This window comes from Halichoerus grypus, chromosome 10, assembly GCF_964656455.1.
Source record: "Halichoerus grypus chromosome 10, mHalGry1.hap1.1, whole genome shotgun sequence".
NCBI lineage: Eukaryota > Metazoa > Chordata > Mammalia > Carnivora > Phocidae > Halichoerus > Halichoerus grypus.
The window spans coordinates 7,397,712-7,421,417 of NC_135721.1; the positions used below are offsets into that span (position 1 = coordinate 7,397,712).

A 23,706-nucleotide genomic window follows, 5' to 3' on the forward strand; every position below is an offset into this window, starting at 1 on the left:
GCAGTAAAAATCCGTAGGAGGCTAGACGGGACATGCCCAAGTGACTCAGCTGGGAGGCAGTGAAGGGGAGAATGGCGACCTTTCTTTCTGCCTCGTGGTACCACTCGTCTTCCCAAGTTCTCTACCACGCACATGGGTTATTTGGGGAGTCAGGAAAAAGTTAAGCGGAAGGCGAAGTCACAAATTCTGACTAGCTCACAGAGTCATACTTTACGGTTCCTGTACACACAGGGTGTAGCAGAAGCTAAAAAGCACGTGGTGCCCGAGAGAGCAGCCGGAAGGAGCACTTCGGTTACTGATGATGTGAGACAGGAATGTGAGTTGGGTATTAGAGGGTACCAAGGAATCCTTGATAATCTCCTTAGACGTGATAATGGCTTTATCGGCCATAAAATCATCACTAAAAATGTCCATTTCCTGGAGCTGGATGCCGAAGGAAGGTGAAACTGACCACGTCTGGGAGTTGCTTTAAAACGAAGGATGCCAGACCGAAGTTTTAGTCGTTGCTTTGTCTAAGAGAAATGATTGTCAGTAATCTTTCTCTGAGGCTTGAGAATACATTAAACACAGTATGTATGTGGTACTAAGAAATGCAAGAAACAGACGCAAGTGAGGAGGGGATCGTCCCTACCTCCGACCTCTTTATTGTATTCAGAAAAGACTGTAAAAAGTCCAGTGTTTCTCTTAGGGGCGGCCCTAAGAGTGTTTGCAGATGTTGGAACTTCCCAGGTGAATCATTTATTTCTCGGATCCTGACATTTCTTTCTGTTCATTCCTGGCATTTTGCCACTTTCAGGGCAAATGTCTGTGGCAAATCTGAAAAACCAAACACAAAGTAAAATGAAAAGTGCTAATAAAGTCATGTCTCCCTCATGACAATGCAGGTTTTCAATCTCCTCTTCAGGCTACTTGATGCCCAATAAGCAGTACATGGATTCCCAGTTCTTCAATCTTTCTCAGGATTTTTTTTTTTTTTAAAGATTTTATTTATTTATTTGACAGAGAGACAGCGAGAGCAGGAACACAAGCTGGGGGAGTGGGAGAGGGAGAAGCAGGCCCCCCGCCGAGCAGGGAGCCCGACGCGGGACTCGATCCCAGGACCCCGGGATCACGACCCGAGCCGAAGGCAGACGCTCAACGACCGAGCCACCCAGGCACCCTTTCTCAGGATTTTTTTGCTCAGTTTCTAATTTTAAAAAATGCTGACACTGGGGACAGTGGCCTGACAGCAGACACAAGTTCAGTGGGAAAATGCACCAAAGGGCCCCCCCGGCATTTACTTAACTCAGCTTTACCATGGACTGCGCATTTTACAAGAATTATCGCATTTATCTCATTTTATTAATAATCCCACAGGGTAGGTCCGGCGACCAGTCCCATTATACCAAGGAGGGCACTGAATTTTTTAGCCTGGTGACACGTCCAAGTGACACAGCAACTGCACTGCGGACTCAGTAGCCAGTGGCCCTAAGCGTTAGGCAGCACGGTGGTCACCGACCCTCCCACAAATCTGCCGGACCTCGAGGACCCCTAACCCCCCACCCAGGTACACGTATCCAAACGGTCGCAACCCCGCGCTTCTCTCGCAGCCAGGGGCGTTCCCAGGCATTTGCACTAACCTCATTTGCAAAACCACTTGCCCCGACCCGCGAAAACGGTTCAGGGGTGGGGGAATCCTCTCCCGCTCCGGGGCGGCCTCCAATCGCGTTGCTTTATTCAATTCCGAGCGGTTCCCGGATAAGCGAGTCCCGCGCGCGCCACGGCCACCGAGTCGCGGGGGGACTGCAGCCCTTGCCCGGGGGGGCCCGCAGGGGTCCAGGCGGCGGCGCCCCTAGCCCTGTCCGCGGGCCCGGGGGCTCCGGGGGCGTCCCGGGGGGCGTCCCGGCGGCGGGCGGTCGGCGCTCCCGCGCGGCTCTCGAATCGCGGACGTCCGGCCGGCGCATCCAATGGGAAGGCGGAGTGTGGCCACGCCCACTGTGCGCGCCCCTCCGCGGTGGGCTTTTAAAGGCCGGCGGGGCGGCGCGGGGGCTCCCAGGACCTGCGCACCGCCTCGCCTGCCGTGACCCGCCGCCGCAGCCATGCTCTCCGTCCGCGTGCCGCTCGCCACCATCGTGGACCCCCAGCAGCAGCAGCAGCTCCAGCTCTCGCCCCTCAAGGGGCTCAGCCTGGCGGACAAGGAGAACACGGTGAGCACGCGCGGGCCGGCCGGGCCGGGGCGGCGGGGGGCCTGTGGGTCGGGGGCCTGCCCCTCACCGCGCGTCTCCCCGCAGCCCCCGAGTCTCAGCGGGACCCGCGTGCTGGCCAGCAAGACCGCCAGGAGGATCTTCCAGGAGCCCGCCGAGCCGGTGAGTGGCCCGGGCAGCCGGCGGGGAAGCGGCCTGTGGGGGCGGGGCGCTGCCGGTAGGGGGCGCCAGCCGCCCTTGGCGCCAAAGCCTCATTGTCTCCTCCAGGGTTTCAAACCCTAGCCACTCCCCGGCCCGCGCTTCTTTCCCGCCAAGGCATTCCGTCCCCGTCCTTTACACTTCCGCAGATTTCCTCCTGTTCCTCTGTCACGTCCCGGTTCTGTTCTCTGTAGGATATACATGCGTGACAGCTGACCCACACACTGAACCACCCGGGATTGCCGGTCATTGAACGCACTAGGCCCGAAAAAATGGCAATTTCATGTGATTCCCTCTATGATTAGCATTTTCATTACTTTCTCGCCCAACAGAAAACTAAGGTGCTTGGCCCCAGCGTGGAGGACGAGCCACTACTGAGAGAAAACCCTCGTCGCTTTGTCATCTTCCCTATCGAGTACCATGATATTTGGCAGATGTATAAGAAAGCTGAGGCTTCCTTTTGGACAGCTGAAGAGGTAATCAGAGTCAGGAGCTGGAGACTTAAAAGGAAGTTGAAGCGTTGCCCCCAGCTCTAGAGGAAGCCCCCTGCAGTGGTGGTTGTAACTTGCTTGAAATATACTCTTGTTCCTCTTGGGGGTGGTTGGGGATAGTTGCCCACGGAGGATGTGGAATGGGAGGGAGCTGTGCATGGGCGGGATGTTCTTGATCAAGTGGTGTCGGTAGACTTAAAAGAAGGTTTAAGAATTATGGTATGGCCTGGGTGGCTCAGTTGGTTAAGAATTATGTGTATGTGTGAGGCCCCGCATGCTTAATGTCCCTTGTGGTCGTCTAAACTTCAGGTGGATCTTTCCAAGGACATTCAGCACTGGGAATCCCTGAAGCCTGAGGAGAGATACTTTATATCCCACGTTCTGGCTTTCTTTGCCGCGAGTGATGGCATAGTAAATGAAAACTTGGTGAGTTTCCAAAAAACGTCTGCTCTCATTCACTTCAAGATTAAAGAGAAAATCAATTCTCTCTCCTCATCTTTTAAGTTATACTGGTTGTAAGCTAGTAGTTCTGTTACATGGTGTTGCCTGTTTTATAATATCCTTTGCAGTTCTTTCTTCCCTATGGTTAATTTTTCCCCCCACTGGCTCTCGAGAGGCTCAAAGACAATGTTAAGTGGTAGTAATAGGTTTACTCCTTGTGGCTATGACATTGCTTTCCTTTTTGTGGTTTTGCTGTTTTAATAGCTTGAGTCTATATATGTCTTACAGTGAGTGGATCCTTCGTGCAGTGAATTAGGAAAAAATGAATTGATGAGTGTTCTTAGGATCCCTATAAAATAGACATTATCTATTTCCTGATCTGTAAATTGAGCGCATATGGCATAAAATGCCCAGCTTTACCACAGAATAATGAAGTATTGTTTCTAAAAATAGAAGCAAACCCTATAATGGTACAAAGGGAGTGTGATGTATCCAGGATCCCCTGAGTGGATGCTCCTCAAGCTGAACTGTGATGTGTTTTACCACTAGGTGGAGCGGTTTAGCCAAGAAGTTCAGATTACAGAAGCCCGCTGTTTCTATGGCTTCCAAATTGCCATGGAAAACATCCATTCTGAGATGTACAGTCTCCTCATTGACACTTATATTAAAGATTCCAAAGAAAGGTGAGTATTTGGGTGGCCTGCCAACATGTTTAGGACTCACTAATTGTTACGTTATTTCAAGTTTTTGAGTTTACATAGGGGTAGAAGAATGACTTAAGTGACTAAGCAGACAAAGCAGTTTCTACCACCCATGTTCCCGTCTGCTCTGAGGAAGAGGCCTACACTCACTTTATTAGCAAGTCACTTAAAAACTCAAAGTTCTGAGGTTACTCCATTTTTAGAAGTGGAAGTGTACCGTTGGTCGTTCAATCTAATGCCTTTGAAAACAAAACAAAACACATCCAAGGAGGCTGTGTATGATGAACGAAATCCTAGGTCTGAGAGTTTGTACTCGTGTGGCCAATCTGTTAACCTACAATGGGAAGCTGGGGCAAAATGGAGGGGATGGAGGGTACACCCGAGTAGAACGTTACTCTCCTCTTCAAGAGCTCGTAATACAGTACAGAGAATCAGACCTAGAAGTGTGAGTGAGAGGAATTCCATAATAAACAGAGGCAGCAGTTTACGGTTAGATGAACTTAGGCACAGGACTGTGTGAAGAGATGGTTTGCATCATGGGATCACAGAGGAGAAATGAAGGTAGCTTCACACCCATTTTACATTTTCAAGATTAGAGAGGAGGAGAACGTTAAAAGTGGCTGTCTAAGTGGTCTAGATCCTGAGGTCAGCTTCAGGATGAGAGTCTTGCGTGGAACAGAAGTGGTAGGGCTGGAAGGTAGGCTCTTGTGGGTAACCAGGAAGAGTGTGATTTGGGAAAATGAGTGGTGGCTTGGAAGGGCTGGCAGGATTGGGGAGACTCGGGGGGGTAGGACGATTTGAACACATTTGTAGGCAGAAATGAGGAAAGATAAAAGATAGGCATGACCCAGATAAATAACCAGAAGGGGCAGGATCAGGAAGGTGTGGTGGTTGAGCTTCAAAAGCTAGGGAGAGGCAGACCCTGGTCTCAGGATGTAGACATGGAAAGAGAATGAAGGGAGCCATATCGTCTGATGACCTTGGCTTCAGAGAACAAGGTCGCCTGATAAGGAACAGGCTGGAGAATCTGTAGACTCCCAGGCAGGGCACAGGGTTACATTGGAGGTGGAAGAGGGTAATAAGGAAGACCCAGGTAAGTGGGGGGCCAGTTGATTTGCTTTCCTGATCTGGGACCATCAGTGTAGCATAGAATTACAGTAGGAAGCAAGCTCAGATGATTCAATTTATTGGCTTTAATTACTTTATTATATACATATGGCATTTGGGGCCCATATAATTGACCTGATGGTATAGTCTGGTGAGGAAGGTGCTATCTAGGAAGATAATGGTCAGAATAGCTGAAGTAGTCTTAGCAGTTAAGATTTTATGGCTTCTCAAGTTCAAAGATAGGGCCTGTGAACTTTGTCATGACCTGGGCTTGATATAATTAAGCTGATAAATGCTCTTGGTGTAACGGACTAAGACTTTTAATGTTAGTAGATCTCGGGGATCCCTATGAACTAAAGAATAGGAACCAAGTGAATGTTGAGATTTTAAAAAGAACACTGGAGGAAAAGCAAAAACAGTAATGAGAAAACATTTCAGTTTGAGGCTCGATTTGGCCTTGGCCCCAGTGGTGTTCTCCGGATGTTTGTGATAGGAGGTCTTTGCTGTAACTGCTGACGCTCTGGGTGTCTACTAGGGAATTTCTCTTCAACGCCATCGAGACAATGCCTTGTGTAAAGAAGAAGGCAGATTGGGCCTTGCGTTGGATTGGGGACAAAGAGGCTACCTACGGTAAGGACCCCTCTGGCCCCGTGTCCCCCTGAGCTTCATCCTCTTGAGTGACGTCCCTGGTCTGTGGCCCCCCTTGTGCGTGTGCTCGGTTGCTCACTAGAACTATGTCGGTGTTAACTCTTCACAGGAGAACGGGTTGTAGCTTTTGCTGCTGTGGAAGGAATCTTCTTTTCTGGTTCTTTTGCGTCAATATTCTGGCTCAAGAAACGCGGCCTGATGCCTGGCCTCACGTTTTCCAATGAACTTATCAGCAGAGATGAGGTGAGTCTAATTCACATAACAGGTTAATGGGCACCCCAAACATCTACAACTCTTGGGTTCACTGATGGGAACTCCAGATAAAAGATTGCCTGATATCCACATTTAACATGTGAGTTCAGCCATATCCGTACTTGGCAGAAAATGAAATACTTTAATTTACTGGAAGTACTTGTGTTCTCAATACCTTTATATGTCTGATGCACCCTAGGTGATGGGGTGTTCTATTCTTTTTGCCCAGTATTCTCTATGACCCTACTGTACTTCAAAGTTGGGTGATAAGCATCCTAGTGAAGAATGAGAATCCATTCTGGTCCAGTTTATGTCTTTGAGTGCACTTGGATTAAACTGGAGGGGAAGGTGAAGATGTCCAGATGTTCTAATTTAATTCCAGTTGGCAAGGCCAGGGCCATGAACCCTGCCATACTTGGAGCCCAGTGGGCAGATCATTTGGTCTTGCTTTATAAGAAGCTCTTCCTTCTGTTATAGGAAGATCAGGGTTACTTGGCACTAAGACTCGTAGACTCCATTCACTGGAAATTGCGTTACTGATTTCCCGAGCATTAGGCTGTAAATCTCACAACCAGCTAGACTGTTCACCGAGTTTTGCCTTTCCTGCTGGGAATAGTGGCAAAACAGGAGCTCACAGATGTAGGAAGAATGCTTTGAGCAGAAGTCTTACCCCATCCTTGGCTACCACACGGGGCAGCAGGGACCGGACCTGGCCTGCTGTTGTTCCCCAGAGGAGCAGTGTTGAGGGCCTTGGGTGCTGCTGAACCTGCCGTGACCTTCGCAGAGCAGATGGCAGTTGAAGCCCTCTTCCCCTTGACCGCTGAAGTGCTTAAAGCACCGCCACACAAGGGGTAGGAGGAGAATGCAGAAAAGGGGAAAGCCATTTCCTGTTTCATGTTACCGATACAAGTCTGGTTCTTTTTTTTTTTTTTTCCTTTTTAAAGATTTGTTTATTTGTTTATTTGTTTGACAGAGAGAGAGACAGCGAGAGAGGGAACACAAGCAGGGGGAGTGGAAGAGGGAGAAGCAGGCTTCCCGCTGAGCAGGGAGCCCGACGCGGGGCTCGATCCCAGGACCCTGGGATCGTGACCTGAGCTGAAGGCAGACACTTAATGACTGAGCCACCCAGGCGCCCTGATACAAGTCTGGTTTTAATAGTGATCTTAAACCTTTTCTTCTAGGGTTTACACTGTGACTTTGCCTGCCTGATGTTCAAACACCTGGTCCACAAACCTTCCGAGCAGAGAGTGAAGGAAATAATTATTAATGCCGTTCGGATAGAGCAGGTGGGTGTTGCATCAGTGTCTCTCGTGCCAGCTAGAAGGTGTCTTGATGCTTCCGTTTTATTGAGAAGCTCTGTTTTGGTCTCTAGGAGTTCCTCACGGAGGCCTTGCCTGTGAAGCTCATTGGGATGAATTGCACGTTAATGAAGCAGTATATTGAGTTCGTGGCAGACCGACTTATGCTGGAGCTAGGTTTTGGCAAGGTAAAGTATTGTTTATAGCCTTCTGGTTCTTCTGAAACTGGTGTTCCGTATTTAAATTTTCCTGTGAACCTTTTCAGGTTTTCAGAGTAGAAAATCCATTTGACTTTATGGAGAATATTTCACTGGAAGGGAAGACTAACTTCTTTGAGAAGAGAGTAGGCGAGTATCAGAGGATGGGAGTGATGTCAAGTCCAACAGAGAATTCTTTTACCTTGGATGCTGACTTCTAAGACAAATGAAGATGTGCTCTTATTTTGCTGATTTTTTTTTTTCCCCTTTCTCATCCAAAAAAAAAAAAAAAAAAATCAGCTACTTGAAGTGTATCAAACCAGCTACACCATGAATTATCCATAATGTTCATTAATAGTATTGTTAAAACTGTGTAGCTACCTCATAAGCAAGCCTGTTGATTAGTGATGCTAGTTGTCTCACCGAGAAAGAAGCATAGACAAAAGCTACTCGGATTCTTAGGAAAGACCTTGGCCGTGTTTGGCTTTTGCAGGCAGGCTGGCTGTCCGTGAGTTCACCGTGGCTCTTAGTGGCAGTCAGGGCTCAACATGTGTGGACCCTGGAGTGAGTCAGATCCAGCAGGATTAATCAGTCAGTTACTCAAAGGCCCTTGGGAGGTCTCAGCCTTGGTGCTTCAAAGCAGATTTTAAAGTTTACTTACTGATTTGTATATAAAACTGGCACTTTACATACAAATAAACAGAGTTTGTACTGTTGACAAGGCCTGATTTAACCTAATTTGGTTTCTAGCCCACGTGCAAAGCCTTCTATTGACCACTAATGGGAGCTGGTCTGGATTTTACTAGGTGGCCAAAGTCCGTCAAACCTGTGCAGATCAAGCACGTTATTTCTATTCTTTATTTTCTAGAATGGATGTGCTCTTTGATCAACTTCAAAGTCAGCCCTGCACATACCTAGGTATTAGCTAGTTGGTGCCACAAAGAAGACAGGTTGTGGTTTGTATTTTGGAGGCCAGGTCGAGTGTTGTGGAATGACAGCGAGGGGAAAGGAGCTTCTGACTTAAATCATTGGAGCTTGCAGTATGATGCAGGCTGTCTGCTGGTCACCTGGGCATGTGAGAGGGGCAGCATCCTCTTATAGTCCCCAACTTCAAGCTCTTAACGAAGATCTTTAGATCCTTAGCTATAGGATCTGAGATAATATTGTAAATTGATTTTCCAATCATCCTTGCACAAAATGCCCCACTGAGGATCTTGCTCCAATTAAGTGGCACAACCAGGACTGAAGTTGGCTCCCCGAAAAGCTGAGCATGTATTCCGATTTGGTTGAATTTGTAAGTAGGTACTGTTGCTCTATTTCATTTATATTTACTACATGTTTTTTAAATTAGAACTTTTTTTTTTACTGTGTATGTCCTTTTATATCTGTGGTTCATAGTTTGAAATAATTGCCCAGTTAGTGCAGTTCATGATTGAAGCAGATAGAATTCAGTGCAGTTACTTCCAGCATCTGCCTCAATCTGAGCATTTACCTTATTGGATTCCTGACCTTCAGGAGAAAACTCGAGTTGCATGAGCTATATTAACACATGCTCTATTTGCATTATAATTTTAGATTGATAGTATAAGATAATATACTTAATAGGGCTAGTTTGAATCGACCTGCCTTTGTTTCCCCCTGCCTTCTCCTTTCCACGCCCCCCCCCCCCAAAAAAAACCCGGCCCAGCCATGATGTTAGGTGGAAGGTGGTGGATGATACGCACTGATTCTTTGGCTGCATTTGTTAACCTGTTGTGTTGGCTGATCACTGGCCTGTTCTATTGTCAGTTTTTTTCATTTATTGTATAAATTGTCTAATAGTCAATTTAACAATTTCTGTAACAGGGGCTTTCTATCTTTTAAATTATTGTTACCTAAAGTAAATCCAGATTATGTGGTTCTTACACTTGTGCAACACAAAAGTGAATAAACGTTTTTGCCTCGCGTGTCAGGTGCAGGTGGAAGTCGGAAGTCGATTTTAGGATTCGGCCTCCCCGTTAGTGCGTTAACGGGAGGATTCATTTCTGCCAACTCCAGTTCTGTTTCCTGATCTGTTTAAAGGGAAGCAGATTTTAGTCAAGCATTTCAAAGTCTAAAAACTGAATGCGGCACAGGGGTTAAATGAACTGTTCTTATGTCCGTTCCTTGATAAATTAATTTGCATTTCAGTTTAGGAAGAAAAAACGAGAAAGTCTTTTTCATGAAGGTGTATGCGTTCATTTGCTTTTCATCCATTTGGGGGAGGGGACTTCGCTAATGCCTGAGACGTGATGAACAAGAGCGTGCCCTGTGCTTCTCCTGGAGTTTGTGGGCCAGGGTCAAGGGGGCTTAAGTTCCCAACACCCCTGGGTGAGCCGCTACCCGGCCTCCGTTTTCCCAGCTGTTAAACGATGGGGGTGGGGACCAGATGGGGCTAAAGGTCTTCCCAGCTTTGCTCTTCCTCATCAAATTGAGCTGCGTGGACTTCTTTATGGCCTTGGATTGGCCCCTCTGTCTATAAATGGCCTTTCCTGGCCCACCTTCCTAAAGCCTTTTTGAAATCCTGGCCTTGTGTATCCTGCCACTGTGGATATGCGGGTGTCTGTGACGACCAGCAGCCGGGCAGGCCCTGCTCTGAGGTGCTGGGGGTGGGGCTGGGGGCCCCGCCGTCCCTGTGCAGCTACGTTCTCAAGGGGGGAGCTGATGCGTGAGTGAACCTGTTAGACGATGAGCCAGAGCAGGCAAGGAGCAGCGGAGAACTTGAGGTGGATGGGAGCATTTAGGAGAGGTGTAGGTGCCGGGGGTGGGGGGTGACCTTGTTTCTCTGTGGAGGAGGAGGGGGACGGGGGACTAATCCAGATTCCCTCCCTGCTCTTCCTGCAAAGGCTCACGTAGAAGGGACACCCACGTCCGGATCCATCCCCGTCTTAGCACGAGGCCCCCAAGGATCAGGCCCTGGTGAATGAGGAAATTAATTGGAGCTGAGTATTTTGGGGTGGGTAATGTCTGGGGAGCAGGTGTGTTCTGTGTCTCAGAGGAACCTAGCAGAGATCTTTGCCTTTATACCCCAAGGGCACGCTGAATGTCATTTGATTTATAATGTCAGGTTGGGGCAGCCATGCTCTCAGGATCAACTCCGAACAGCCTCCCTGTGGGCCCCCTACAGTCCTGCTTCCCCTGCCGTCCACCTGTGCGAGCTGCCCACCCTAGAGCACGCTTCCCGCACTTCACTTACTGGACCTGCGTCAGCCAAGTGTGGTTAAGTCACGCGGTCAGAATTGTCTGCTTGCCTGTGATCCGACTTGGGTGCTGGCTCCTTGCGCAGCTGGAACTGGATGGGTATTAAGGCCGTCGGGCCAGGGAGCTGACTGGCTGTTCGTGTGCCAGTGAGGATGAATAGCTCTGTCACTGTTGGTCTGGAGATCCTGATAGTGGTTTAATCCCGCATAGCAATACGGTTCCAGCTCCCTGGGGAGCGGCTGTAGCTTTGAGGGAACAGGATTGTATGTATGGCTTGGCGTGTTCTGAGAGAAGGCTGATAGCATACCCCATCATCTCGCCCCCCCCCCCCCACTTCTGTAGAGGAGGCCACTCTGGTGTACTCTGGGTACTTGAGAAAGAATGTGATCCCCTGCTGTTCCTGGGAGCGGATTCGCACATCTGGATGTTATCTGATGAGAGTAGCTGAAACCACTACGGATGTAAGGTTCAGAAACCACAGTCCCCTTGGCCTGGCTCTAAGGACTGGAGTGGTTCCAGCAAGAGAGGGGACTGAGGTGACCTGAACAGCCTCCCAGCTTCAAACACCTGCCAGTGATCGCGAAAGTTAAGTGGGTATTGATTTCCTAAGAAAGAGGAATTTTCAGATGCTGGGAACAAAGACAGGGACTGGGAAAGCTTGGGCTCATTGCAGCCCTGGGGGTTGGTTATTCATCTCTTCGAGAACTTCCAGTTACGATGATAGATGATATAATGGGATCAGAAGGAAAAAAATGAAAACCCTAAGAACAGCATATTCTAAAGAAGTGGGCAGATTTTTTTAAAACTTCCTACGATTTCTAGGAATATAACAAAACTACTGGAATTAAATATTTTGGAACTTAAGAAAAAGATGCTTAGTAGGAGGAGACACAACTGAGGGTGAATTGGTGATGGGAAGGGACCTGATGGAATTATCCAGAAGTAGATGGGAGAGAGACGTGGAGGATGAAAGGGGGTGCATGTTATTTTTAAAGGAAGTCTTACCGTGAGGGACTGGATAGCTAATGTTTAAAGAGATAATGACTGATAATGTTCTAGAAGCGACTAAATCAGCAAGTGCAAGGAATCCCAAGTCAGATAAATGAAAATAAATCCATACCTAGGCTCATTTGTAGTGAATCTGCAGAGCATACGGACAAAGGTCATTCAAGTTTACAGGAATGGTAGATCTATAAAGGAGTAATTATTAGGCAGAAATTCTCAACAGCACTACAGTGAAAGCCAAAGGTTATGGAAGCAAATCTTGAGATGCTGAGAAAATAAACTTACTCAGAAGTAAGATTTCCAAGTTCATTCATACCCCCTCTTCAAAAGAAGGACTAAAGAATACACTTTAAGGAGAAAATTGAATCAAAAGGAGGGTAGTGAGCAAAGAAATGGGTTGCCGTGTAGTGAATCTAATCATGGATAAAATCAAGTGGACCCAGAATACTGGACAACATAGCAGGGAGACAGTGGGGGCAGGTCCTGCTGTAAGTAAGAGTGGGCTAGCGGGTTCACCAGATATGTGAAGAGTCTACAGTCCTGCTTACAAGAACACAACAGAGTGTGTCACTTTCAAAGTGGTGGCAGAGAAGGGGTATTGAACAGGTGATCGGTCTAATAGGCAAAAAAGATGAGAAAATGCAGAGAGTGGTAAATGGAAATCCTGATAAGATCAATAAGCCCAATAAATGCAGGTAGACTAACCAGTTAAATCACAGAAGCTTAAGATTCGATGAGAAGAACTCTAGCTAGAAGCTATTTTCTGAAAGTTAAACATATAATGCAAAAAGGTGGGAAGGATGGGGAAAGCCCTGGGCGGGCGACACTGTGTTAGAAGGAAAAAGGACTTTGAGGCAAAAAGGCTTACTGGAAATGGCAGTTCGGACCTGAGGGATGATCCGGGGAGAAGCAGTTGTAACTTTGTGCTTGACCGCATGGCTTCTCTGTCTGCAGGGTCTTTGGGCATTGCATTATCTTACCTCCCAGGGTCTGATGGCGGCTGGACATGGTGGCCAAAGGGGGAATGTCTTGCGGTTCTAATCTAATCCTCTTTAGTCACGGTCTGTTTTTTATCCTTCCTAAAAGTGCTTTGCATTGTCCCTGTGTTTGCTTTTATGCCAAATTCAGAGAGTCCTCTGAGTCTATATGCAGTTGGTTGGAAGCCCAAACCTGGAGCCCAGCCTTTAACTTCTGTCTCCTTCGAGTTCCTACCAGACATGAGAAGGTGCCTGGTCCTCCTGTGTCCAGGCAGGACCACCGGGGTGGGGTTTTGGGGCCCAGTGTGGGCTGGGCAGGTGTAACCCATTGGCTGTTTACAACATGAGAACGTTGCGAGTGACACCATTTGGCCACACTAAAGGGATGAACGAATGGGATGAACAAGGCAAGGGGTTGGGGCCTGGATGGTGGCAGGTGGCAAGACTTGCTGAGTGGGGATGTCAGGCCAGTTTGGGGCGGGCTGAGCCTTGTGAGGTGTGGCCTGACCTGAGAGTTTATAGGAGTGGGACCAAGGCTGCCTGTGACCCAGAGAAAGCCTTTTCTCTCTTCTGTTTTTAAGATTTATTTGAGAAAGAGAATGTGAGTGAGAGAAGGGGCAGAAGGAGAGAATCTTGAAGCACACTCCCCACTGAGTGCGGAGTCTGAAACAGGGCTGAGTCTCACGACCCTGAGATGATCTGAGCCGAAACCAAGAGTTGGACGCTTAACCGATGAGCCACCCAGGCGCCCCAGAGAAGGCCTTTCATTCTGCACTCTGAATTGGGTGGAGATGGTGGGAGGGGAGCTGTTGTCTCTCCTGGCATTGACTAGTTGCTTCAGGAGTGGGTAGGGCCTTGGAAAGCCTTGTTTTTCCTTCAGAGGCCACCCACCGACTGACCTCTTTTGCCCTCTGTCCAAAGCCCCCTGGCCACAGCCCCTGGGGTTCCAGACGCCACGGGGTGCAGAGGGGATGGGGCTGCTGTGGCTGTCGAAAGGAGCCCACACTCAGGACAGGAGAGCTGATCTGCAGGTCTTCAGAGAAGACGGGGTCTTTGTGACCTTGTTCATTTTCTGAATCCAGCCATGCCTGAATTCCACTCCCCCGACTTTTCACTTAAGTAAGCCAATAAAGTCCTAATAGAATCAGGATGTTTGTGCCACATGCAACCAAGTCAGACCTGAACAGAACCCACAGCCCTGAGTTCATTGGATCCACCACCACTCGGAGGGGTCGGGGGGGGGGGGGCGGGCGGTGCGTGGATGATTAGCCCCATTTCACAGATGTGTCCAAGAGGCTCTGGGAGGCCATGGGCCTTGCTGAGGACCACAGGTAGAAACACAGTGGCCAGCCAGGACTGGAACTCAGGTGTCCTGGCCCCACGGCCATGTTCTTGTTACTACCCACAGCCCATTATGAGAGAACAGGCGCCCTAGACCTCCACTCTGGTCCCGAGGAGACTGCTTCTGCTCAGCAGGGATCGTGCCCTCACTCCCCTTGTCCGGCTCTGCCTCATCACTGTCCCCGAGACCAGGTGGCCCGTCTGGGCAAGCGTCTCCCCCGTCTTCATGGCCCAGGCTTTGGACCCAGGGAGCCACTCCCAACCTGCTTCTGCCTGTGACTCCCAGATGAGGTCGTGGGTCTGCGGAGGCTGAGGAGCGGTCATGCATCACACAGCTAATTGGACACTCGGGCTTAGTAACGAGGTGGGGAGCAATGACTGAACTTGAAGATGGAAAACAGGAAGGTTCCAGCTGTGTCCAGAAAGAGCTTGGGGACTAGCTGCCTGTGTGTGGTGCACTGTGCCTCCCCTCCACTTGGGGGGGAGCCTCCCCTGCAGGGGCCCAGGACGTGTTTGCTTGGAAGGTGTGCAAACAAGTGCCTGCCTGGGGCTGGCCTGGCCTCCCTTGGGCTGATCTGAGTTTCCGTTGCTGAGCTGTATTTCCACACCACGGTGGGCCTGTTTGTTTCTGTTGGTGCAGGGACAGCGACAAAAAGGCTGACCTTAGAAACTGTCACTGTGAGGGGCGCTGGCTGGCTTAGTCGGTAGAGTGCCACACGTGATCTCGGGGTTGTGGGTTCGAGCCCCACGTTGGGTGTAGACATTACTTAAAAAAATAAAATATTAAAAAATATTGTCATTGTGAGAATCAGGTGACTAATGCCTGGTGTATTTTTTTTAAAACAGCTTTGTTGAGATATAATTACAGACCATCCAATTCACCCATTCAGAGTGCACATTTCATTGGCTTTTATATATTCACAGAGCTGTGTAACCACCACCACAGTCAACTTTAGAACACTTTTCTACCTTCAAAAAGAGACCCTGCACCCATCAGCAGTCCTCCCCGTTCTCCCTCTCCCTCCCAGCCCCTGGTAACCACTGATCAAAAGTTCTGTCATCATAGGTTTGATTTGGCACATTTTTGAGATGCTCATTAAATAGAAGTTATTAATGGAAGAAGTGCTAGATGTTTATTTCTGAGAGATCATTTAGAAGATCAGAGGCAACAAAGAGGTGATGGGTCTACCTTGCAGGGAGAGATTTATGTTTCAGAAAGCTCTTTTTTCCCTTGCATATTAGAAAAAAAATTCTGCATTAAAGAAAAATTCATGACATTGCCTGGAAGTGGTCTTTGCTAGCTGAATTGGAGAGCCTGTGAACTGGCTGGCTGACCTTCGTTTCTTCATCCCCGGATCATCAAACATTAACTTCGCCTCTCTCCTCCTGTGCCTGGCCCTGTGCTGGGGGTGGGGGTGGGGCGGAGGCAGGGGCTGCAGGGGACACACTGAAGGTCGTGGCTCACAAAACTAGGCGCCGGAGCCACATCTGGTCCACCGCCTGTTTTTGTACGGACTCTGAGCTAAGAATTTTTAAAGATGTATCAACAGAATATTTCATGACATGTTTAAATGACATGAACCCACATTTCAGCACTGACGGATGGTCTCCCCGGGACACAGGCCCACACGTGTATGTACCGTCCCGGCTGCTTTCACGCTGACATGGCAGAGTAGAAATGTGGCGACTGGCCGTATTTAGGTAGAGCTAAAATATTTTCTATTTGGACCTTTCCAGAAGGCATTGGGTGACTTCTGAGTGAGATGTGACCTTGCTCTTTTTATTTTTTTTTTAAGATTTTAATTTTATTTATTTATTTTTTTTTTGAGAGAGAGAGAGCATGAGAGCAGTGGGGAGGGGCAGAGGCAGAGGGAGAAGCAGACTCCCTGCTGAGCAGGGAGCCCGATGCAGGACTCGATCCCAGGACCCTGGGATCATGACCTGAGCCGAAGGCAGATGTTTCGCCGACTGAGCCACCCAGACGTTCCGAGACATGACCTTGCTCTTGAGGGTCCACAGTCAAGTCAGGAAAAGGGAAAGTGGTAGATGGTCAATAACGGGCAGGAGCCAGGAAGCACGGGCAGGAGAACAAATTCCTAAATTTTTAGGAATTTTGGGAGCATATTAGCTTGCTAGGACTGCTGTAAGGAACTACCACAGACTGGGTGGCTTGAACAACAGAAATTTATTTCCTTATGGTTCTGGAGGCTGGAAATCTGAGATCAAGTTGTGGGCAGGGTTGGTTTCTCCCGAGGCCTCTGTGCGTGGCTTGCAGACCGGCCGTCTCCTCTTGTGTCCTCACACGGTCGCCCCTCCCGTCTTTCTGTCCTAATCTCCTCCTACAAGGATATGGGTCAGATTGTATCAGGGCCCACCCTTATGATCCCTTTAGTTTAATTACCTCCTTAAACACCTTATCTCCAAAACCAGTCACATTCTGAGGTATTGGGGGTTGGGACTTCAGCGTATGAATTTTAGGGGGACACAATTCAGCTCATAACACCGAGCTGGTTATTAAATACAGCCATTATTAAAAAGCAAATTATGGGGCGCCTGGGTGGTTCAGTTGGTTAAGCGACTGCCTTCGGCTCAGGTCACGATCCTGGAGTCCCGGGATCGAGTCCCGCATCGGGCTCCCTGCTCAGCAGGGAGTCTGCTTCTCCCTCTCCCGCTCCCCCCTCTTGTGCTCTTTCTCTCTCTCTCTCTCTCTCTCTCAAATAAATAAATAAAATCTTTAAAAAAAAATAAAAATAAAAAATAAAAAAAATAAAAATAAAAAGCAAATTATGTAAGCCTAAAATACGTTATATTAAAGAGAAATATGGGAAGTACTCAAACCCTGTCTCACCACACATTCCTATCATCTGTGCTGCTGAGGCTGTTTATGCCTGTCATGTCTGTACGGTAGAAATAACTATATGACATATGGTAGAAATAACTATAGAACGGTGTATTGCTGAGCATTTGGTGGTTCGGAATCAGCTTTGGTGGGAGTATTTACACCATGGGAATTAGTAAGTGCTACAATTCAGCCTCCCTTTCTGGAGAGCTGGTTGTTAAACATTTACAAACACACCACTGGTGCAGGGCACCGAGGGCTCAGACGGTCAGCCTGGGCCCGGTGGGGTGCAGAGGAGGATGCCAGGCCCTGGGGAGGGAGGGAAGGTTTCACAGACCAGGGGATGCCAAGTGGCACCTTGGAGGGTGAGTCAGATGTGCGGGAATAGGGGTGACCTGGGTTTGCAAAGCCCAGAGGCAAGAGAGGGCACTCCGTATCTGGGGATGGAGGACGATGGTGTAGGAGTCACCTGGTGGGAATCGAAGAGAATTGTAAGGGGTGGTTGGGCAGGACCTGGGGTGCCATGCTGAAGAGCCTCTACTTGACCTGGCAGCCGTAGGGAGCCATGGAAGGGCCAGGAACTGGGTGTGGGGGCAGGGACAGGTGGTGAGTGGACCACTGGCTGTCAGTGGGTTTTTATTTGTGCCTCTGTGTGGAGCATGCATGCGAAGCACTGTGACTTGCTCCCCATCTCACCACTACCGGGCCCTTTGCAGGTGGGAGGTTCTCCACCAATGCTCGCCGAATGGCTGCATCATCCCATTCATTTTGAAATCTTTAAAAGGGGACTCAGCCTTCCATCTCCAGTTAGAGTTAGAGCTGGAAATAATCTGAATGCTGAGCAAAAGGGGAATGGGTGTGCGAGTTATGTCCTATCTCTAAAGGGCGTGCTAGCCCGTCATTATAAGCGGTAAATAAATGAAGGTCATGCAGCCACGTGGAGAGCAGCTCACAGAATACCGGAAAATGAAAATAGCAGAACATAAATTCTGTGTGTACCGTGGTTACAATGACATAAAAATATGTGTACATATGGATAAAAACAGGAGGTATCGCAAATGGAGAAATGAAAACAGTTGTCTTGGGGAGGTGGGAGTGCGTTTTTCTTTCTGTTCTGTTTTTCTGTTTTAATTTTCCTGTAATAAATATTGAAGAGCGGTTGTCGCAACTCAGGCAGCGGCTCCCCGGGCAGATGGCAGGTGCCCCCCACCCCCAGTGCCTGAGGGCTGGGCCAGCCCTGCAGCTGTCCCCAGAAGGGCCCTGCAGCGTGCAGGCTGAGTCACGCAGATGTCACGGCCCCTCGCAGGGCTGTGCTGGTGATTCACGTGTGCGCCCACTCCTCTGCAATCACCTCTGGATGGTGCTCGGGAGGCTGAGCATCTCACCGGAAACCGGGAGCCAGTTGCTTCCATCCAAAATGGCTGGCCAGGGGGCCAGATCTGAAGCCCCTTTCAGTTCAGAAAACCCTGGGCTTTGGAGCCCAGCGGACCCAGCTAAGTCCTGCTCCGCTGCTTGTGAGACATTCTCCTGGGCCCAGGGGTTAAGTGCACAGGTGGCAAAGCCAGGACCTCAGGTGTGAGGCTGTGCTGGGATGACGTCCCTTCTATTCATGTGGCCTCCCTGGGGAGACTGTCAACCCCCGGGGGCAGGATCCATCTTCTTTTGCATTCCTGGTTATGCCACAGAGGCCTCAGCTCTCAGAGTATAGATGGTTCCTGCTTGTGTCTGAATGAAGGGGGCCTGGTGTCTGAGGCCTGGCCTTGGAGTCAAGAGAGCATGCGATTAAGGGTCCTGTGTCCCAAGATCACACAGAGGAGGGTGTGAGTAGGTCTAGGGAGGGAGGGGGTAGAGAGCAGGGGAAGGACCCCTACCTGTTCTTGTTGGGAAGGGAAGAAGGAGGGGTGGGGGGGTAGTGCTGTTCCAGGGCCAGAAACAGTAGTGCACACAAGACAGAAAACAGTCGGGAGGAGGGGTGAGGTGTGGGGTTGAGAGGCCGTTAATTTGTACATGTTTACTGAGCGCCCTACTATGTGTCTGCTCTGCTCAGGGGCCAGGGAGACAACGAAGCACAAAGCAGATGAAGCCCAGGCCCTCGTGGAGATTGTGCACTGACGGGGGACGTGGGAAAGCAGCCAACTAACTGATGTGCGGTAAGTCAGGGGAAGGAAATGGAAGTAGGGAGGAGGCGGCGGGCAAAGGGCTCATGCTTTTTCATGTGGGTAGTCGAGGAAGAGCTCTGAGGAACTAGAGGAGGAAGTGGCGGACAAACCACATGGTTAGCAGAGGAAAGCTTGTTTTAGGCATTGGCATTGCAAGTGCAAAGGCCCTGCGGCAGGGACATTTTTGTTTTTGTGTGGTGAGAGCAGAGTGAGGGATGGGGTTGGGGTTGGATCAGTGGGGGGGGGGGTTTGCACAGTGGGTCTTGTGGGGCCTTGTAGGCCCAGGTTGGGATTTCATCTGAGTGGAATGAGAAGCATGGGAAGTTTGGGATTAGCCTTACCTTTTCAAAGGTGCACTGTTGTTTCTGTAGGTCCGGTATCAGTTGGCGTGTACCAGTGGAAGCCGGAGCCTTGCTTGGAGGCTGTCACAGCGGTCCAGGTGAGAGGTGGTGGAGACTTGCAGGGGTAGTAAGGGGCAGGAGTGGAGGTGGCAAGCAGGCCAAGTTCTGCCTGGGTTGGAAAGACAGCTGGTGGGATCGAATCAGGGGTTGCCTGTGTGTGAGAGAGGAGTCAGAGGCTCCAAGGGTCCTGGAAGGATGACAGTTTGGGCCTGAGCGGTTTTATTTGGGGGAAGGGACGAGGGAGAAGGGCGGGTAGGGTCGACCAGCCCGCCCTGCCAGCATACCAGGCAGGGGTGGGGGGCGCAGGGGTGCGGCCCCTTGGAGGGTTTCCCAGACACCACATCTGGGCTTCTCTATCCTTCCTGTGTTGCATCCTTGGGAGGTGACACCCTTTCCCCATCCTGTTCCGTCTCTGCAGCTACCACCACCTACCCAGGTCCCTTCACGCCTTAGTTCCTGCCCTGTGACTTCCTCCCCATCTCGCCACTACCCTGCGTCCCTGAGAGCCTGAGACCTTTGCTTTCTTTCCCCCAACATTTATGTAGTGCTCGCCTTTTCATATACTGACTCATTCACCCCTTACAATATCCCTTCATAGTTGAGGGACCAAAGGCACAGAGGGGTTGAGCGCTTGCCCAAGGTCACACAGCCAGTTAAGGGGAGGAACTGGTACTTGAGCCTGGGCAGCGGGGCAGGCTGGTTCCAGAGTGGCTCTGAACCTTTATGTCCTTCGTGTCCCCTGTGTCTGTGGCTCCCCTTCAGTTCTCACTGGGGTCCCTGGCTCCGGGATCCCATACCTACCCCTCCGGGCGTCTCCTTCCCAGTCTTCGCCCTCTGCCATGCCCCGCTCCCCACTCCTCTGCTCCTGCAGGGTTTTCCCCTGGGGCCTTTTCACACCGGTCTGTGGAATTGCCACTCTCCCCAGTGTAGGTTTTGAGTTGCAGACCGAACATTCAACTAGACATGTCCACTTGGGCGCCCCCGACACTGCGCCAAACTGCACCCCATATGCTGGTCATCTGTTGGGCGAGTGGCCCCCGGGCCTCTAGGAGCTAGGGCGGAGAGCCAGGTGTGGGCTGCTGTTCCACGTGTGGGCAGGAGGGGGAGCCGCGCACCCTCCCTTCACCCTCACCCCCCCCCCCCCAGTGCCACCTGCTGATCCGCTCCCAGATGGCGCCCCAGTGCAGCCCCATCCCCCTGCAGATCCCTACGGCCACACTCAGGGGCAGGCTGCCCGCGCCCACTCTGTCTTCCTCTAGTCCCTTATCCACACAGCGTCCAGAAAGATCTTTCAGAAAGCAAATCAGGAGGAGCCCCTGTGTTGCTGGAGCCCTCAGGGCGCCCCCCCACGCCTCAAGGTGAAGCCCTCATCTGCCCCAGCCCAGGCGCCCTGCTGGCTTCACCTTGACCGCGCGCGGACCCTCCCTGAGCCTCAGGGCTGCGGACACTGTTCCTGCGGCTCCCGACCGTGCCAGGACCTTGCTGCCTGTCCACCTGCCGCATTTCGGGTCCCAGCCTGGAGACCACTTTACCTGAGCCCCCCCCGCCGCCGCCCAGCGGGCTGGGTTAGGGGTGCTCTCTGTGCTCCCCTGGCCCGCAGGAGTACCTGCTCTGAGTCTGCCGTGCAGAACGGAACCAGTCTGCCCCTTTGCTGACCCTCCCCTCCACCCCCCGGGTTGTGAGCCCCCTGAGGCTGGGGACTGGGTCTGCTGTCCCCACAGGATATTTGGCCAGCCCCCGACACGGGCACAGCACTCTGGATTCTCTTCATAAATGTTTATTGAATGAATGAGTGGATGCGGGAGCAAGTGAGTGACCGCCCCGGGGGCAGTTGCCCTCTGTAGCAGGAGGGTCATGACAGTGGGGATTAAAAGAGAGAATGCTTGGGGCGCCTGGGGGGCTCAGTCGGTTCAGCGTCTGCCTTTGGCTCAGGTCATGATCCAAGGGTCCTGGGATCGAGCCCTGCATCGGGCTCTCTGCTCTGGAGGGAGCCTGCTTCTCCCTCTGCCCTTGCACCCCCTCCTGCTTGTGCTCCCTCCCTCCCTCTCTCTCTCTCTTGAAAATAAATAAAATCTTAAAAAAAAAAAAAGAGGTGATGCTTTGGAGCCTCTGGCCCCTGAGGGGGTGGTTGGTACATGGGGCTCACTTCCCAGCTTCTCCTCCTCTCCCCTGGCCGCCTGGCTAACCCGGGAGTGGTTGCAGATGCGAACTGACCATCTGTCCGCTCCTTCACGGAGCCTTCTGGAGACTGTCCCATAACCCTGAGCCGCAGGCCTTCCGGGCCCAGGACCCCAACCAAAGGCGGAATCCTCAGGGCATACTGGCTCTTCCTTCCGCTCGTGTCCCTGGCTCTGGGCCGGGCTGTGCTCCCTTCCGAGGACTCAGAGAAGCCAGGCATCTCCTTGGGTGCTCCCAAGGTCCGAGACGAGGTCTTGTGTCTACTTGCTAATGCACAGTTTATTCCTCTTCCAGTTTTCTCTGGGACCTGTGCTTGTCCAGATGTTTCCGTGGTGTGGTGGGAAGTGAGTTTTATGGGGCTAATGGCTGCATGCCATTTGGCCTCGCTGTGCTTCTGGAGATTCGGGGGGCTTGGAGCTGGGGCTCCAGCTGCGCACGGCTGCCTGCCTTCTTGCGGCATTTAGCTTTTGAGCCCGGCGCCTTCCTTGGCCCCAAACATGTGAGTGACCTCATGACTCTGGCCCTTCAGTGATCCCCGACAAACTGTTCTAGCACGTAGGTGGAATTCCTATTTTTAATAGCCAAGTTGTTGAGAAATTGTAGGGCTTCTACTTCCTTTTGAAGAGAAGGCTTCCAGAAATATTTATACCTTAGCTTCTCTAAAATCTAGGAAGTCATCCCGGCCCAGAGGAGGTCAGCAGGTGGCGTGTGGCGTGGGATCACCTAGGAGACATCACGCTCGGCTCACTCGGTCAGGCTGTCCGGTCCTCTCGGTCAGCTGAGCACCGAGGGGGTGCGCCTGGCCCTGCTCTCTCCTGGGTGTGTGTGGGGGGGTGAGAGTGGACAGGAACCAGGTCTTGGGGGCTTTCAGTGTCACGCTGAGGGATCTGAACTCTGTCCCTGAGGCTGCAGTGAGTTTTAGTGGAGGAGTAAGCAGATCAGATGTGCATTTCCAAGAGGCTGGAGGAAGTGGATTAGAGCTGCGTTCTGTCAAGTCTTTCATTTTGCAGAGACCCGTGTACAACCTCCCAGGATGCCAGGACGCAGTCACTCCAGCCATGTGCAATGCGTTCCAGCATTTTCTATTCTATTCTGTTTCATTTGTTTTTCTAAAAATACTGTTTGCAACCCTCTGCATTGATTTCCCGTCTCCCTGAACGTTTTTGATCTGCAGTTTGAACAGCGCCGGGTTGGAGGAAGGAAGCCCGGGCAGAGGCTGCTGTCTCTGCCCAGCTGGGAAACTGCGGGGGTGGCAATGCCAGGCCTGGGGCGGACAGGGAGGCTTCCATCGGGGCGGGCCTCGGGCCCCGGGGCTGTGCGCAGCGCCTCGAATCCGCGGGCTCAGCGTACCCCCTGCAGGAGCCGTGGAGCAGCCCCTGAAGCAGCCAGAGGGGCCCGTGATGGTGTCGTGTTGGGGAATCCAGAAGCTGTGCTTTCATAACTCAGACATGCTGCGTGGTGTCTGAAAGTCATTTCATTAAATGTCGCATGGAATCAAAATAGAAATTACATCTTTGGGACAAAGCCCATTGAGCCAGGAGCCAGGCATTCTGAATTGGACCCAGAATAGTCTCACGGAAGCTGGGACCGTGGATCCAAGGCAACCCTTGTCGACATGGCCAGCCTCCCCCCCCCCCCCCGCCGGGCTCACACTTGAATCCCCAGATGCGGCAGGTGGTCCTGGAGCCCAGTCGACTCGCAAGAATCAATGCGGCTGGGGTGGGGGGTAGGCAGTGATGACAGCCCCCCTTCGTCACATTCCTAGGTGGCCATGCCGAGCTGAATCGTCATGTATGTTATCCCTGATCCCCACCTACTTCTGGGAGGTACACTTATTATATTTGCGGAGGCTCAGGGAGGTCGAGGTAGGGGTCTGAGGTCGCATTGCTGGCAAGAAGCTGGGTTTGAACTCCAGACCAGCTCCCACAGTCCCTTCCTCTCCTGCATCTCCCCTGCTGCTCCTGGTTCTTGCAACTAGCTGACCAAAGTTGAGGGACATGCCCAGATGAAAGCTGGGGGAGGGGCTTGGGCCTTGGCATGTTTGAGGCTCCCTGGCAATCTTAACATCGTG

At 51.0% G+C, this 23,706-nt stretch overlaps 1 protein-coding gene and 1 long non-coding RNA gene across 3 annotated transcripts; one reads left to right on the plus strand and one right to left on the minus strand.

Moving 5' to 3' along the window:
* Positions 1–605: 605 nt before the first annotated feature.
* On the minus strand, positions 606–1,851 carry LOC118539180 (uncharacterized). The gene is made up of 2 exons (XR_004919019.2): positions 1,620–1,851; positions 606–816 (listed from the first exon to the last, which is right to left on the minus strand). It is a non-coding gene; the product is annotated as an uncharacterized LOC118539180 (long non-coding RNA).
* A 91-nt stretch (positions 1,852–1,942) lies between these two features.
* Positions 1,943–21,715, plus strand: RRM2 (ribonucleotide reductase regulatory subunit M2). Of its 2 annotated transcripts, XM_078055965.1 has the most exons (11): positions 1,943–2,186; positions 2,271–2,345; positions 2,714–2,857; positions 3,182–3,298; positions 3,863–3,996; positions 5,657–5,751; positions 5,879–6,012; positions 7,203–7,307; positions 7,394–7,507; positions 18,945–19,047; positions 19,428–21,715. In XM_078055965.1, exons 1-10 carry the CDS (start codon positions 2,079–2,081, stop codon positions 19,035–19,037), a joined length of 1,119 nt encoding a protein of 372 aa, XP_077912091.1. In that variant the 5' UTR covers positions 1,943–2,078; the 3' UTR covers positions 19,038–19,047; positions 19,428–21,715. The 2 variants fall into 2 exon arrangements, with proteins under 2 accessions (XP_077912091.1, XP_035953445.1); XM_036097552.2 differs by lacking the exons at positions 18,945–19,047; positions 19,428–21,715 and adding an exon at positions 7,585–9,471.
* The last annotated feature ends 1,991 nt before the right edge of the window (positions 21,716–23,706 follow it).